The sequence below is a fragment of the Protopterus annectens genome, chromosome 17.part0 (assembly GCF_019279795.1).
Source record: "Protopterus annectens isolate FY-2018-M chromosome 17.part0, PAN1.0, whole genome shotgun sequence".
NCBI lineage: Eukaryota > Metazoa > Chordata > Ceratodontiformes > Protopteridae > Protopterus > Protopterus annectens.
The window spans coordinates 7,621,838-7,637,240 of NC_056751.1; the positions used below are offsets into that span (position 1 = coordinate 7,621,838).

The following is a 15,403-nucleotide window of genomic DNA, read 5'->3' on the forward strand; positions in this document are numbered from 1 at the left end:
CAGCTGTCTGCACAGACCACCTTCACATCCAGAGAGATGGAGCTTTAAAGGAAAAAACCCTCAAACCACCCCAATGGCTGACTAAATGATGGCCCCTCCTTGACTACCCTTTCTCCAGTGATGGAGAATGAATGGTCCAATTGGCCAGGAAATGATGACTGACAGACAGCAAAGGTCAAAAAGTGAAAAAAAAAATGTTCTACTACTTTGAGTATTGTTTAATTCATTTTTTAACTGAGGTAATTATTAGAATAAACTTGTGTATAAAACAGATGAACTAAACCTACACATTGAAGGAGCTATCTCCTCATGGTGAGGACTGGTATCATCTTTAAGCAAATGCTATGGCTGATGTTCATAGACCCAGAGTTAGAAAGTCCAGTTGAGGGGGGGTTGTTATGGTGGACCAATGCTAGAAGTTGGGTATTTGTGCGCTGCAGACCAGGAGTTGGAATGGCTATCTGTTAATGTTATTTGGAAATCTCTATGGACTTAGAAAAGTACTGTGCACATAATGTTTTGAGACTGTAGAACAAAGTTGGGCTATTTACAGGTTATGGTTGAGGTTACCACATGAAAGCAACATGGTGCAGGGGGGTGAAGTTGACCCTACCCCTCCCCCTGACTCTTAACATTAACCCTACACATTATTTTACTGAACACCTTTTGAAAATCCCTATTAAATATAACAATAAAAATGTAAGACTTAAGAAATGTCGACAATTTTAGTTTCAGTTACAGCACAGAGTAGATTATCCGAAATGCCAATTATCTGAACCCAGTCTTCTGAAGTTTTTGAGTAGGAAAAATCATAAAGTCTGAATATGTAAACGTTATATGTATTAGCTTGTGCATGTTTTTTGCACTTTTTAGCCTAATTGTGTGTGAAAAATATTCTTTATTGTTCACTGGACTTGCTGAATGGTTGAAAAGTGTATTTCCTGAGTGTAGAAAAAAACAAGATTTTAGCATTTTTTTTCCAGTTCAATGTGTGATTATACGAACAGTTTTGTTACCTGAAATACCCTTGGTCCCAATTAGTTCGGATAATTGACTCTACTGTATTTGTTTTTTTATGGAAAGCCAGATGCCAATGAGTGCTTTACAATAAACATTCTTCTGCAGGGGATATTTTATCTGTTGGAGATATTTCACTTTTATTACTGTTGTGGTTTGGAAGAAAGGATGGGGGTTATAGAACAGGAGTGCAATAGATGCATTATTTTAACTATTTTCTCCTTGTTTTTCTTGATGATCTACCCAGGGGAGAGAGCTGAAACAACCACAGCATATCTTTGTTAGATCAAAGGTTACATATGAAAGATCAATTGCCATTTCTGCTAAAAAATGATGAAAAACAGCATGCTCTTTCACCTTAGCTTCTCCTTTCAAACTAGGAAGCACCATGCACAGTTTGTTTTGGCCACAAGGGAGTATCAACTGAGAAAAGAAAAGTTTTGTTTGGTATACTAAACATTGAGTATTGTATTATAACTGGCAAAGCCTTGCATGCAATGAGTGATGACACAGATGTATTAAAAGACTTAAAAGGCTATATGATGCTAATGGCAATGATTAAAAAGAACAAACATAAAAATAATAATAAAAATAATACATTAATAAATCATTTTTGGTGGCAAGAAATTTTAGTATTCATTATAGATGAGTATCAAGCTTTAAACTCTGCTTTTGTGCACTATTTACTGAATTTTGTTTTGTGTCTTTTATTGATATTGTGTTAACTGTTGCAATTGCCTTGCATTTAAGAAATCAAGAGATTGTGAAAAAAGCTTAAATAGGTTTGAGTATTGCCTCACAAACCAGACCACTTCAGTCATTTTACAGTGTTCTGCCCTGATTCAGGAAAGAGGGACTGAAAGCAGGAATATGTTGTTGTATCTTTTGGCTTTTCCCGGTTAGGGGTCGCCACAGCGGAACTCTGGTCCGCTAATGATTGGCAGTAGATTTTTACGTACCGAGTTGCCAGCTCTGACGCACACCCTTCAACGAAGGTACGCCCATTTAAGCATGCCTCCACACAGAAGACGCTTTAACTGAGAATCGAACAGGACAATGTCTTACTGTGAGGCGACAACGCTACCGCAACACCACCACCGCAGTACTGAAATCAGGAATATAAACATACAAATTACGAGTTAGTTTGGCTTCTCTGCCTTTGAGTAAAAAAGCTGAAATTTGCAGGTTGAGGCTTCAGTGAACACAAAGACACACATCTGCACAAAAACAAAAAAAGCTGCATGAGAAAAGGTATATATGTATTCTTTTTTCAATTACTTCAAAAAACAATGCAACCATGTTTTGTTTGAAAACTTTGGAGTGTACGAGATTGTATAACATGACCTGAACAGAAGTGCACAGTTCAGGTGCTGAGAGAACACTGCATTTTTCATCCGTAGTGATGAACACTAAGGGGTTTATTTTCTTTTTATATATTCCATGCTGAATGCTGTACCGATCACTAACATTGTAAATAAACTTTCTGCTTCCACAAATAGTGGTTTTGTGGTTCCAGACTTACACCAAGCAGAGCTAACCAAGTCAATGACACATTTAGGGTGGCCTAATGGTTAAGGTGTTTGCCTTACAAACACAAGGTGCAGGGTTTGAGTCTCATAAGGGATAATTGGCTAGGCCTAAAAAAACTGCTCACAAGGGCAGTTAGCCTAGTACTAATCTATAAACCTATAAAGCTATGAACCTATAAATAAAGAGACAAATAATTCAGTGGCACTGCAAGATGGAAATGCTGCAGATGGTCTGGGTTGCCACTATGTCATCCACAGTTACATTCCATAATAAGGAGCCATACGTATGTGAGGAAAGGAAAGTGCATGTCAGAACTGATCCATGCTGATCACAACTGCCATAATATAGACTTGGCATATCATCTCATCTCTGGTTACTACCCTTACAAAATCACTTCTAAGGTATAGTTTGTGTTGTATACTATGTCTGCAACATACATATATTTAATTCTAACTTTGTTAATATTCCAGTAACAGACATGGGACAGATGTCAGGGGCAAGGCATGGATAACACCACTTAGTATAAGACTAATGAAAGAAAACGTAGGCAATGGTGAGCAGTGGCAGAACTGTGCATGGGAATCATACCTTACTGATTTTGATGACTGCTGGAAGTAATTGCAATGTCTCTTTTGGTTTATTATATGGAGTCATCCATTCAGCACTCAGCAAATTGCAAAACCATTGAACTGTGCACTCAACTATATATAGGTAATAGGATGAAATTATAAGTAGCAATCCTTGCTAAATCATTATGTTTCCACAAGAGTACTACAACATGAAGCGTACATTTAAGAAACACTGAACAAAAAATTATTCATCACAAGGCACAGATAAATTACAGCTAGGAGTTATTTTTACTTACATGGCCGTGAAGGTCAGTGTTGAGCAGCATCAGTGCACAAGTGATGTAATGAACACCATCTGCAAAGCAAAAGAGCATTAAAGGAAGAGTGCAATCATAGTTAAAGTCATATAGCAAGTACTATCTCAAGTTTAACCAAAGTAAAACTAAGAAATAGGAGTAACGAGCCGCACAATTCCTGCAAACATGATAGAGGAATATCAGCACAATAACTGAAAGAGGGATGATGCACTCTAAAACTGAAAAAAAATGTTTTTCTTTACATGTTGATCTTTTCTGCAGTACTTAAGTTCCAACATCACTAAGGGGTTATTATTATTTTTGAATCTGAAACATCTCAAAATGGCCTTATGGGGACTGTCACACTGACACAGTTCACTTTACAATGAACAATTTTGCCTGACTGATGTAATTTTATGGGGACACAGACTGCACAATGATGAGATGAACCTTTACTGGAGTTCTCCTTCCAACGGCTTGCAATGACAGATACTACTTCCTGTCAACAATACCAATTTGTTTTTTACAATGACTTTGCTTTTTGTTACTGATCATCCCTTACACAGCATTTTAAGGCAGAAAGAGTGGCTGATTTAATTTTGTTTTCTCCTCCAAGCACAGAACTATGGTCATAAGCCAGTGTTCCTATCTAAAGAGTTAAGCTAGTTATTTGTGGCTAACAGATTATGCTCACACTACTAAGGCAGTCTTTCCAAGTGTCACACTCCTTAGCTGTTTATTTTCTTTTTTATTAGCCCTACAGCTATAAATAGTAACTAAATCAACAAACGTCTTACTATAGGCCCTTCAGTTAATTGTTGCGGTATTTATAGCTGAAGGTATCTCACGCCAAGGATAGCCTGACGTCCAGCCAGTATACTAAAGCCTTTAGAACTTAAGTTGCCATACATCACATGTATGTTGCCCATGCAAGGTATATGGCATAAAGGTGACGTATGGATGCACACACTCAGAACTTCTTTGCCACCAACCTGAATGCCGCTTTACATTGGTCTGAACATCCTTCTGCTGTGCTGGTTACCAAGCTGTGTCTCAGATAACTGCCCATTGGGGTTTCTTCTTACCTTTCTTTTTTGTTTAGTGCTATTCGGTTCATGTTATCCAGAAAGGGAAAATGTTAGTGTGGGAGGCAGAGTCCTCAAAAAGACTGTCACGACCAGTGTCTTTTCAGTTTGGGTGCTTCCCACGAGCATATGCAGTGTTCTATCTGCCAGGCTTTTGTCCCTAAGACCCTAAGTAGTTGCCTCTCCTCTTTATCTATTCACCTTGAAAACCAGTCTTAAGCTGTTGGCTCAAGGTGTTATGGCATAGTGTTCCTGTCCTGAGGGTCAACTGTGTGCCAAGAAAAAGGCTAAAAAACTTACAGCTGATATGGCTGCTGTCCAGCCTCCCTGGATGTCTCTCTTTAGGATAATGAAAGTCCAGAGCATCGCCTGATGGTTGCCTTGGATTCCTCTACTGTGACACTGTTGGGAGGCTGGCATGGATACGACTTTTCAAACATCCTCAAGGTTTTACAAATGTCTTTTCCTGATGCTGAGAGGAAATCTTGGTGGATTATATCCAAGAGACCTAGGGGGATTCTGCAGATGTTAGTTAGGGAAGAGATCTCCACCACGCTTACTGAAAGTTGTCAGGGGTCTGACCCTCCAAGGGTATTTCGTGTGGCCATACCACAGAAAAAGAAACAGAAAACCAACCATATTTCCCCTTGTAGTTAAGGAACCCCAATGTGAATGGCAGGATTCTACTCAGGGGTTATTTAATGTCTTAATGACTTTAAAGCCTCCTCAAGGGGTGTCTGTGCTTGCTACTCCCTGGTCTTCTACTCCTCTTAAAAGACTCATGGAACTAGACTCTTCAGATAAGGATCAGGATTTTGGGTAAGAGTCCCTGGCTTACTCTTCTCAAATCCCTTCCCCTTTGGACTATGGTTCAGAGGAAGAGGATTCTATTAGTCCAGATTCCCCCTTTAGAGGAACTCTCCTTTGGGGATACTGTTGCTTGCATGATGGAATTTCAAAAGTGGGATTGTTAAGGTCTCTGAAATTCAGAAAAGGTATTATGAGCTCTTCCAAATGGAGTCTCTTAAGCCATCAGCTGTTCCCCTGTTCTGGCTGCCCTTCTGGATACCTTTTCAGCAGCTTCTGTGGCCCCTGATTCTCAGCCCCCAGCCCCAAAAAGCCTGACAGATGTTTACAAAGTGACTGACAAATGTAAATTTCTTTATGAGTGCCCTTCTGCCAATCCTTCTGTAGTGTTTGTCTCTTCTGACAAGCCCTGCAAGCTGTTGCTTTCTACAAAGTTGCTTCCTTTACATAGGGATATTAGGGCCATGGAAAGGCTGGGCAAAAAGGTTTATACTCTTGCCACTTTATCCCTTTGGGCCATCAACTACCAGATTCATATGACCAGGTATGCTTTGGCCCTCCCTTCTCAGGTTTCCCAAATGGTTTCTGACCTTCCTGACCTAAGGTGAAGGCTTCTGACCTTTCTCCGTTGAGCCCTACCCCTCATGTCGCTTGCCACTCTGACAAATGCAGCTATGATGCAGCTAATGCCTCCTCCAGAGCTGCTGTCTTTGGTTCTGTTATAAGGCATTACTCTTGCATTTGTCTTCAGGCTTTGCTAAGGTCAAACTGTTGGCTGGTCCTTTGGATTTGAATAATAAAAATCTTTTTGGTGCTGCTGCTGCTGAACTTTTCAAGTCTCTCCTGGATAAGGGTAAATCCTTGCAGAAGATGAAACATATTTTTGTTTCTCCTATTCCTAAGTTTCAGTGGGAAATTACTCTTCCAAATCTGCTTATGTTTGCAGGCAGCCTTGCCCTCCACCTGGTTAAAAAGGGTTCTAGACATGTGCCTCCTGCTATGTCTGCTCATACCACTACCTGCCAGAAACCTGCTTTTCAGGATAAGCCAGGCTCCATTTGACACTTAGCTTCCCCTTTCCTTCCCTTATCCCTCTGTCTTTCCCTGTCTCTTCCAAATTGTTTATAGATCACAACAGACTCTTGGTTCTGTCCATTATCCGCCAGTGATATTTCTTTGTTTGGAAATCCCTCTCTCCCTTTTTGGACACCCCTCAACTTTCTCAGAACAGCTTCTTCTTTTCCCAAAGATGCTCCATTTTCTTTTAGTCCAGAGCACCATTCAAGTTGTGCTTTCTGCCCAGATAGGAAGGGGGTTTTAGTCCACAGCATTTTTGTTTCCCAGAAAGGAGGGTACTTGGAGACCAATTCTGGACCTTTCCCAACTCAACAACTTTCTCAAGACTCCCTCCCTCCCTTCAAATGTTGTCTCTTCAGACTCTATTTCCCCTTCTTCTATCCCAGGCCTTTCTGGTATCTCTGGATCTCAAGAATGCCTACTTTCATATCCCCATCCATCCCCTCTTCAGGAATTTTTTGTTTCTCTGCCTTGCATTTTCAATTCTCTACTTTGCCCTTTGAACTTTTTGCTGCTCCATGGGTATTCACCAAATATCTCACTCCTGTCATTGCCTTTTGCAGGATGAGAGGAGTTGAGATCTTTCCCTGTCTAAACGATCTGTTCGTTCAAGTTTCTTATCTGCCTGCTCTGTTTCAGGATCTGCAGTTTACTATTTCCCTGTTGCAAGTATATGAATCACCATAAACTTCCAGAAATCAGCTCTGACACCTTTGCAGGATCATATTTTCCTTGGTTGCAGGTTTCAGAACATCCCTGTGCTGGCATCTCTGCCTGCCCCCAAGGCCCTTTCTATTACTGCCTTTTCCAGTCTTTTCTTCCTCTGGCTTCAGTCACAGCCAGAGACTTCCTCAGCATCCTCGGGTTTATGGCTTCCAGCATTCATATGCTCTACTTGGCCAGACTCCACATGGGAAAGCTACAGTGGTACCTCAAGTCAGTATGGCTCCAACACTGCCACCCCCTGGACTTCCCAGTCCCCTTCTTTCCTTGTCTCACGCTCGAGCTTCAGTGGTGGATTCATTAACTTTTTCTTAACCCAAGGCTTCATTTCCAGGTTCCAGTCCTGACTCAAGAGTTCTTTACAGATACCTCAGACAGGGGATTGGGGGGGCCTCCTTCATTTCTCTCAAGGTTTAGGGTCTCTGGTCTCTTCATCAGGGGATGGACCACATTAATATAAAGAAGATGAGGAATCTGCTTCTAGCTCTTCATGCTTTTCATTCCCTCTTTCAACCCTTGGCCCTTCAAAGATTTTACAGACAATAGTACATTGATGTAGTATGTCAAGAAGCAAGGGGGTACAAGGTCCTACCTTCTCTGAAGGCTACCTCTTCAGGTTTTAGATACATCTGTCCAGTATCAAATACCTCTTCTTTACATTCCCTTGGAGCTCAATCCAGTGGCAGACTCTTTGTGCAGGTCCAGCACACGATCACACAAATGGATGCTTCACAGAGATGTGCTCCTGGGCATTGTCCATCGGTAGGGTATTCCTCAGGTCTTTTTGCCTCCCCTCTGAACAGACAACTTCCTCTATTCTGTTCCAGAGTCTCTAATCTTCTGGCATGGAAAGTGAATGCCCTCTCTTTTCCTCGCAAGTGGATGTTTCTGTATGCCATCCCTCCCCTTCCTCTGTTACCACAAGTCTAGCACAAGATCAGGCAGCACTCTCCCAAAATCTTGCTAGTGACTCCCTTTTGGCTCAGACAGCATCGGCTCCCCCTTCTTTCTAAACTGGCCAGGGCAATCACCACAGCTTACCACTCCAGGTAGGCCTTCTCACACAAGACAAGGGGTCTCTTATCCATCCTCACTTGTCCACTCTTCAACTGATGCTGTTGGTGATATGGTTTTGATCCATTTTAGGCATCTCTTTTTTGAGGATGTGTTTTAAGTCCTACAGGTGGCCAGAAAACCCATTACTACAAAATCATATTTGTCCAAATGGAAAAGATTTTCTGTCTGGTGCCTATCTCACCATCTGGATCCTCTATCTCTGGAGGTTACTCTGTTTCTCTCTCATTTTTGTGATCTGCTCCATGCTGGGTTGGCATATTCTTCAGTTAAAGCTCATCTGTCAGTAATTTCTGCTTGTGTGCCCTTGGCTCCCTTTAGATTTCAGGTCAAGCAATTTGTTAAAGGCATCATTCATATCAGGCCTCCCAGGAAGCCTGTCTACCTTCCTGGGACCTCAGTTTTATTCTTGAGAAACTGATTCAATCTCCTTTTGAGGCTGCTGCTTCAGCTTCCTTACAACATTGTCCTTGGAAGACTGTTCTTCTTTTGGCTTTCACTTCAGCCATGGGGGTGTCTGAATGTCAGGCTCTGAAGGCTGTTCCTCCTTTCTTAGTTTTCCATAGAGACAGGGTGTCTCTTCATACTAACCCTTATTTTATGCTTAAGATGGCCAATGAGTTGTACCTTGATTAGTCTATTCATCTGCCTTCCTTTCTTCCTTCTCTGCAGGCTGCCAGTGAGAAAGTGATACAAAAGAAGTTATGTTTTTACCATAACATTCCATGTGTGTTGCCCATTTCATCCTTTATTCTCACTTGTGGGTGGGATCTGATGCATCGGATCCATCTCGGCCATTTCTCCAGCTCAAAGTCTTCAGCAAAGCTCATGGGCCTTATTCTTTACCCATAATACCAACCTGTAATTACCTCAGATCTTGAACTGGCAGATTTAGTTCCCAAAAGCACCAAACACAGAGAACAATGTGTAACTCTGAATATTTAATATAAAAATAAAAATAAAAAATACAACATGTAAGCACTTTCGTTTAGGCAGTGTTTACTGCCTAAACGAAAGTGCTTACGTGTTGTATTTGTTATTATATTAAATATTCAGAATTACACATTGTTCGCTGTGTTTGGTGCTTGTGGGAACTAAATCTCCTAGTTCGTTTTTACTTCTTGGTCTGTTTCAGCATTTTGGTTTCTCAGTTTACCTCAGATCTTGTTTGCCCCCAGCAGCACATGGAAGAGCTTCTAGAGTGGCAGCATCTATATATGTATATACATTAAAGTGTATACCTATACCCATACATACGAGCATGAATTAGTATAGACTGAGAAGGATTATTCTCTGAGGCTATACAGTCCTGCTGTATACCAAATGTGTTAGTCAGTCTACCAGGAGTATAGGCAGGGGCAAGGATGGAGGGATGTGAGAATAACGGAGGAGATGGACAATACACATGGAACACTATGGTAAGTACATGACTTCTTTATGTGATGTTGTCAATTTCGCCTTTATTCTCACTTGTGGGACCATGTCCCAAGTAACTAAACTCTTGGGTGGCTAATGGGAGAATACTGCTCAGAACCATAGAACCAAAGGAGGTTCTACTCCTAGAGGCCAAATCCACTTTGCAATGAGTAATAAAGGTATGAGGTTTTGCCCAAGTAGACACAGCACAGATATTATCCAGTGGTAATCTAGCCTGAAAAGCTGCAGATGTGGCCACAGATCTAGTGGAATGAGCTTTAACCACCTTTGAGAGAACTCTATTGTTTGAATTATAAATGTAGGATATGCATAATGTTAGCCATCTCGATAAAGTGACTTTTAAAACTCACTGACCTTTTCTTGTATCAGAATAGGAGACAAAGAGCTGACCTGATTTTCTTATTTCTGAAATTCTAAGTAAATAGAAATGTAACTGTCTATGAACATCTAGAAGATGCAAAGAACACTCTGTCTTATTTTGGAAGTTGGGAAACAAAACTGGAAGGTCTATATATTGGTTAAGGGTATTCTCCGTCACAACCTTGGGTGGAAAGGATAGATTAGTCTGTAATGACACTCTGCCTTTGTGGAAGCCTACATATGGAGGCTTTATGGACAAGGCCTGCAACTCAGACACTCTTCTATCTGAAGTAACAGCCACCAAAAAAAGAGTTTTCCAGGAAAGATATTTTAAGTCACATGTAGCTGAAGGTTCAAAAGGGAGAAAACAATATGAGATAAGATGAAACTGAGACCCCAAGGGGGCGTTGGATGCTTATATGGAGGTCTTAACATAATAGTGTCCCTCAAAAATGCTTTGCAAAGTCTGTGTGACATGATAGGATGATCATTTTCTCCTATATAGAAATTAGAAATCGTGGCTAGCTGAACTTGAACTGTAGCTGCCGTTGCTCCACCATTGAAGATCACTGATAGAAACTGCAAAGCACAGTGAACTGGTGCTGTAAAATGATCTGTTTTATTATGATTTGCCCATTCAACAAATCTCTTACATTTGCTTTTGTAAAGTTTTCAAGTAGATGTTTTATGAGACGATAATATAATATGACTGGGGAGGAGAGAGATGGAAACCTGGTAATTAGAGAAACTGGAGCAGCCAAGTTGTCAATTTTAGGGTGTTTAGGTTGGGATGAACCATTCCTGACGGGTGTGTCAGAAGGTCCGGACCTGGGTTCAGAATCCAGGGTTCATCTCGAAGATGAGGCTGAAGGAAAGGGAATCAGATTTGATGAAGCAAGTAGGGAGCAATTAGGATAATAGTTGTCTTCAACCGACTCGCTTTCTGCAGAAACTCTGGGATTAGCGGAACTGGGGGGAAAGTGTAACATAGTCCTGGGAGCCAATCATGAACAAGTGCATCCCTTGGTGATTCCCTCATAGGAGGGATCAGGGTGAAGTAGTTGCTGTACTCGGCACTGCTGGGTGATGCAAAGATCTCGCAGCAAGGCTGGCACCATTTCCAGAAGATCACTTCCATAACTTTCTGATTAAGGACCACACATGTGGCCGTAGAATGGCTCTGCTCAGCTTGTCTGCAATGACGTTGGATTTCCCCAGGATGTGCATTGCTATCAGAAAGCGGTTGGAGGCTGTTGCCCAATGCCAGACCCTGAGAGCTTCTCAACAAAGTGGGTATGATCTGGTTCCCCCATGTTTGTTTATATACCACACTACGGACATATTGTCAGACTGGATTGCTATCATTCCCAGAGGAAGAGAGTCCTGGAATGCTTGCAACTGCCCTCTTCTCTAAGATATTTATATGCAGATGAGCCTCGTGTTCTTGCCAGATGCCTTGAACTGTCTTCCCGAGAAAATGCCCCCCCCCCCCAATCTGGGAAACGTCCGTGGTCACCATGGCCAGAGGTTGATGAGGAATGAATGGACAGCCACGATGCACTAAAGTTGAATGAAGCCACCACTGGAGATCTTTTTTGCAAGCAGTGATTATCATAATCTTGTGGAACACTGGAAGTTCCAAGATTGACCATTGGGCAAAAAGCACCCACTGGAGAACCCTCATATGAAGGTGAGCTAAAGGAATTAGTACGATTGATGCAGCCATTTTCCCTAGGACCTGGAGAACTAGTTTTGCCGTGGCTTTTGACTTCTTTATGAGCATTCTGACAAAATGACGGAGGTCATCTAGTCTGTCCTGTGGAAGTCTTGCTATCCGAGTGGCAGTGTTTATCTCTGCCCCTATGAACACCAGACTTTGAGATGGCTCTAGCGCAGATTTTTCGTAATTCATGTTAATTCCTAGAGAGGAGCAGAGTTGAAGCACATAATTCCTTGACTGGAGTAAATTATGGCTGGTCAGGGTGGTAATGAGCCAATCATCCAGATATGGAAACACGCAGAATCCTTTGCCCCTCAGGTGAGCCGCTACTACTGCCACACATCTGGTGAACACTCTGGGGGCTGTAGTGAGACCAAAGGGCAGAGCTCAAAACTGGAAGTGACTGGCTCCTGGACAGAAGCACAAGAACCTCCTGGACTGGCTGTCCATTCGAATATGGTAGCACAAATCCTGAAGCTCTATAGAGAACATCCAATTGTCTTTTTTCCAGGAATGGAAGTATCGAGTGCAGTGTCACCATCCGGAACTTCATCTTTTTTACCGATTTGTTTAGAATGCTGAGATCCAAAATGGGCCTCCAGTCCCTTGTCCTCTTTGGAACTGAAAACAATCTTCTCCGGAATGTGGGGAGTTCTTGGATGACTGTCTTTCTTAGCAACTTTTGGATTTCTAGTGTTGCTTGTTCCTGTTGACTTGGGTGGTACGTCTGAAACTACTTTGTTTATGGGGATAGGAAAAGAGAAGGGAATGAAATATCCTCTGGATATTATGTCCTGCACCCATTTGTCATTTGTTATCTTTAGCCAGGTTTCTTGGTGCAGAGACAATCGACCCCTGACTGCTTCCAGAGTTGAGCAATCCGGCACTCCATCAGGATTGCTGGAAGGATCTTTGCAAGCCTCCTCTGCCATGAGGGTGGTGTCTTCCGTTATTGTTCACCCCTTTGCCCCAGGGGGAATTTTTACCTTGTGTGTCATGGTAAGACCTTTGAGGTTTTCTGAACCACATTTTTCCACTACCCTTTTGACCCTTGGGAAAGGGTCTGGTAGGAGTGGAAAAATGCACTCCAATGGTAGACAAGGTTTTGCCAACTTGTTCACGCCTGGTGAGCATTTCCTTCAATTTCGGCCCAAGAAAGGAGGAGATGTCAAAAGGGACGTTAATGAAGGAAGACTTAAAGGGCTCCATGAAATTGCAAAGGCGCATCCAGGCCTGCATCCTGAGGGAGATACCTGAGCCTGCTGCCCTACTCGTTCCATCTGCTGCATAAGAAATGAGTCTCATGGATGAGTTGACAACTGAAATCAAGGTGGCAAGCTGAGCACTGATTATCTGATGCCGCATCAGCTACAGCCCCTTGGAGGGAGTCTGATAATTCTTTAATCAGGTCCCCTCTACAGTCTGGTGAAGTGAGTGAGGAAATTCAGAGACCACAAGGCAAACATCACTGATGAGAAGATGCTCTTCTCATACCTATCCATACCCCTAGAGTCCTTATTAGGAGGATGGACAGAGGAACTTGCTTCAGAGAGTTCCTTCTTAGTGACCACCACCATGACATCAATTCCAACACCCTTTGTTAAAAAACTTTTTGGGGGGGGGGGGCAGTAATATATTTATTTGGCCTCCTAGGAGTAGGGTCTATGGTGTCTGCTGTATCCCAGACCTTTCGCAAGATTAATTCCACAAGCTCGTTGAAAGGAGGAGTCACCCAAGAAGTTGATGGGCGAGACGCAAAGGCCTTCAGGAAGACTGACTTCTCAGCCAAAGGGGGAGGACTGGCAATCACCTCTCTGTTCCAAGATTTCTACGATGTCTCCAAAGGAGACATCTTCAGGAGGTGACTGTGGGGACCTTTCTGCTTCAGAATTCATGTGATAGACTCCTCCTGGGAGTCAAGATGCTTCTTCTTGCATGTCCTCTTCCAAGGGACCTCTTCAGTGGAATACTCTGGAGAGGTTTCGGAAGAGGGGGCAGAACCATGAGGTACATCCTGAGGCCTGGGGTCTCTCCAGTCCTGTGGAGAGGGCACGTGAGAAGACAAAGACACCCTGACTGAAGAGGGAGGAAAGCCCAAAGTAGATCATGTCTCAGACTGCAAAGCAGTCAAAGCCCTGCTCATTTCCTCGACGGCAGTCACTCCCTGCTCCGAAGAACTCCCAAGTTCGAGCAAACAAGTTGTCGAAGCTGAAGGAATCTCTGGAGTGGAAGAGGACATCTCCAAAGCAGAGGTAGGAGCCAAACTCACCCGTGCTGAGGCCCCCAGAGGCATAATCAGATCTGATGAGATCTGAAAGGTCTCCACAGACCCAACAGGGGAGTGACTGCTCCTAGAGGTCTCCCGCTCTGAAGGCATAGAGACACTTGAGGCAGATATCGGATGCAAGGAAAGTATGGATCCTGGACCCGACACCAATACAACCTGGAAATTGGAATCTTCTGGCTCCAAAGCTGGGGGATGGATCGGAGGAGGAACAGGAACAGAAGAGGAGTTTGAGTTTGATTCGATTCCTTTGGGCTCAGATCTAACAGCACTTTGGCCAGAGCAGGTGTCTTCAAAAGTCTCTCTACAACCCTATCCACGTCTTCATCAGATAAACTCATGGTAAACCTAATGGAGAGGGTAGGTGACCTTGATCTAGCTAGTAATGGAGAAGGAAGCCAAGAAGAAATCTTTTCAATAGAGTGAGATCGGCTCTTATGTCTATGCTCTGTTGTAGCAATCGGTGCCAATAAAATTCCCCACTCTGAGGGAGCTCTGGAACTAGTAGAAGATGTCTGCTCCAATGAAGCCTTCTGATCCATTAACATTGGAGTCTTCTGCTTCGGCTCTGATGAGGATCTCGGCTCCGATGAAGGTCTTTTGGTTGGTTTGTCTGAAGATTTGGGAGACATAGCCCCAGAGAAAGGCAATTTCAAAAGGCCTTTCAGAATAAGTTTATTTTTTATGTTCCATTAATCCCCGCTGGTTGAAATTGTGACAAATGGAACAAGACTCTTGCAGATGAAGAGGCCCCAAACAATACACACACAAGATTTGTGAATCACTAAGAGGTATCTTTTTACTGCATTTTTCACATTTTTTGAAGCCCAAGGGCTTGCCTTCCTGTTTCTGCGATACGACTAAGGAAGAGGGAGGGAAAGACAAAAACAAACAGTCACTGCCAGTCAAGCACAGCAAGTCCTCTAACTTAAACGGACTTCACACACACACACACACACACACACACACACACACACACACACACACACACACACACTCTAAATTAGAAATTGTATAAAGAAAGGTAAGTATATGGATCTATAAGATTATACTACTGCTACTTACTAATATTAATATATATATATATATATATATATATATATATATATATGGAAGAAAAAGAAGACAGACAAAAGGAATGACCTCTAACTAAAAATGGACAATCCTTAAACACCCTCTAACTAAAACGGAAGTGAAACAAGGGAAAGAGCTGGGTAAAGAAGTAAATCGGACACTAGATTAGCTATCTGTAGAAGAAAGGAAAAGGCAATATTATGCTAAATAAACTAGACAAAAAACTAAGTACTTAGCCCAGAGCTATACTGTTCAACCTCTTGACTGCGTGGCAAATTAGATCTAAGGTAATTATGGGTTTGCATTACTGGTAAAGAATAAGGCTCACGAGCTTTGGTGAAGACCTCGAG

The 15,403-nt window shown here is 42.4% G+C and overlaps 1 protein-coding gene across 1 annotated transcript in view; it reads right to left on the reverse strand.

Annotated features, from left to right (window-relative positions):
• The window catches only part of LOC122791839 (PH and SEC7 domain-containing protein 3-like), a 2,374,133-nt gene that overhangs the window by 431,623 nt on the left and 1,927,107 nt on the right, over positions 1-15,403 (reverse strand). The window contains exon 9 of the mRNA XM_044059799.1: positions 3,413-3,471. Coding sequence (XP_043915734.1) covers positions 3,413-3,471 — 59 coding nt within the window. The remainder of the gene's footprint in view (positions 1-3,412; positions 3,472-15,403) is intronic.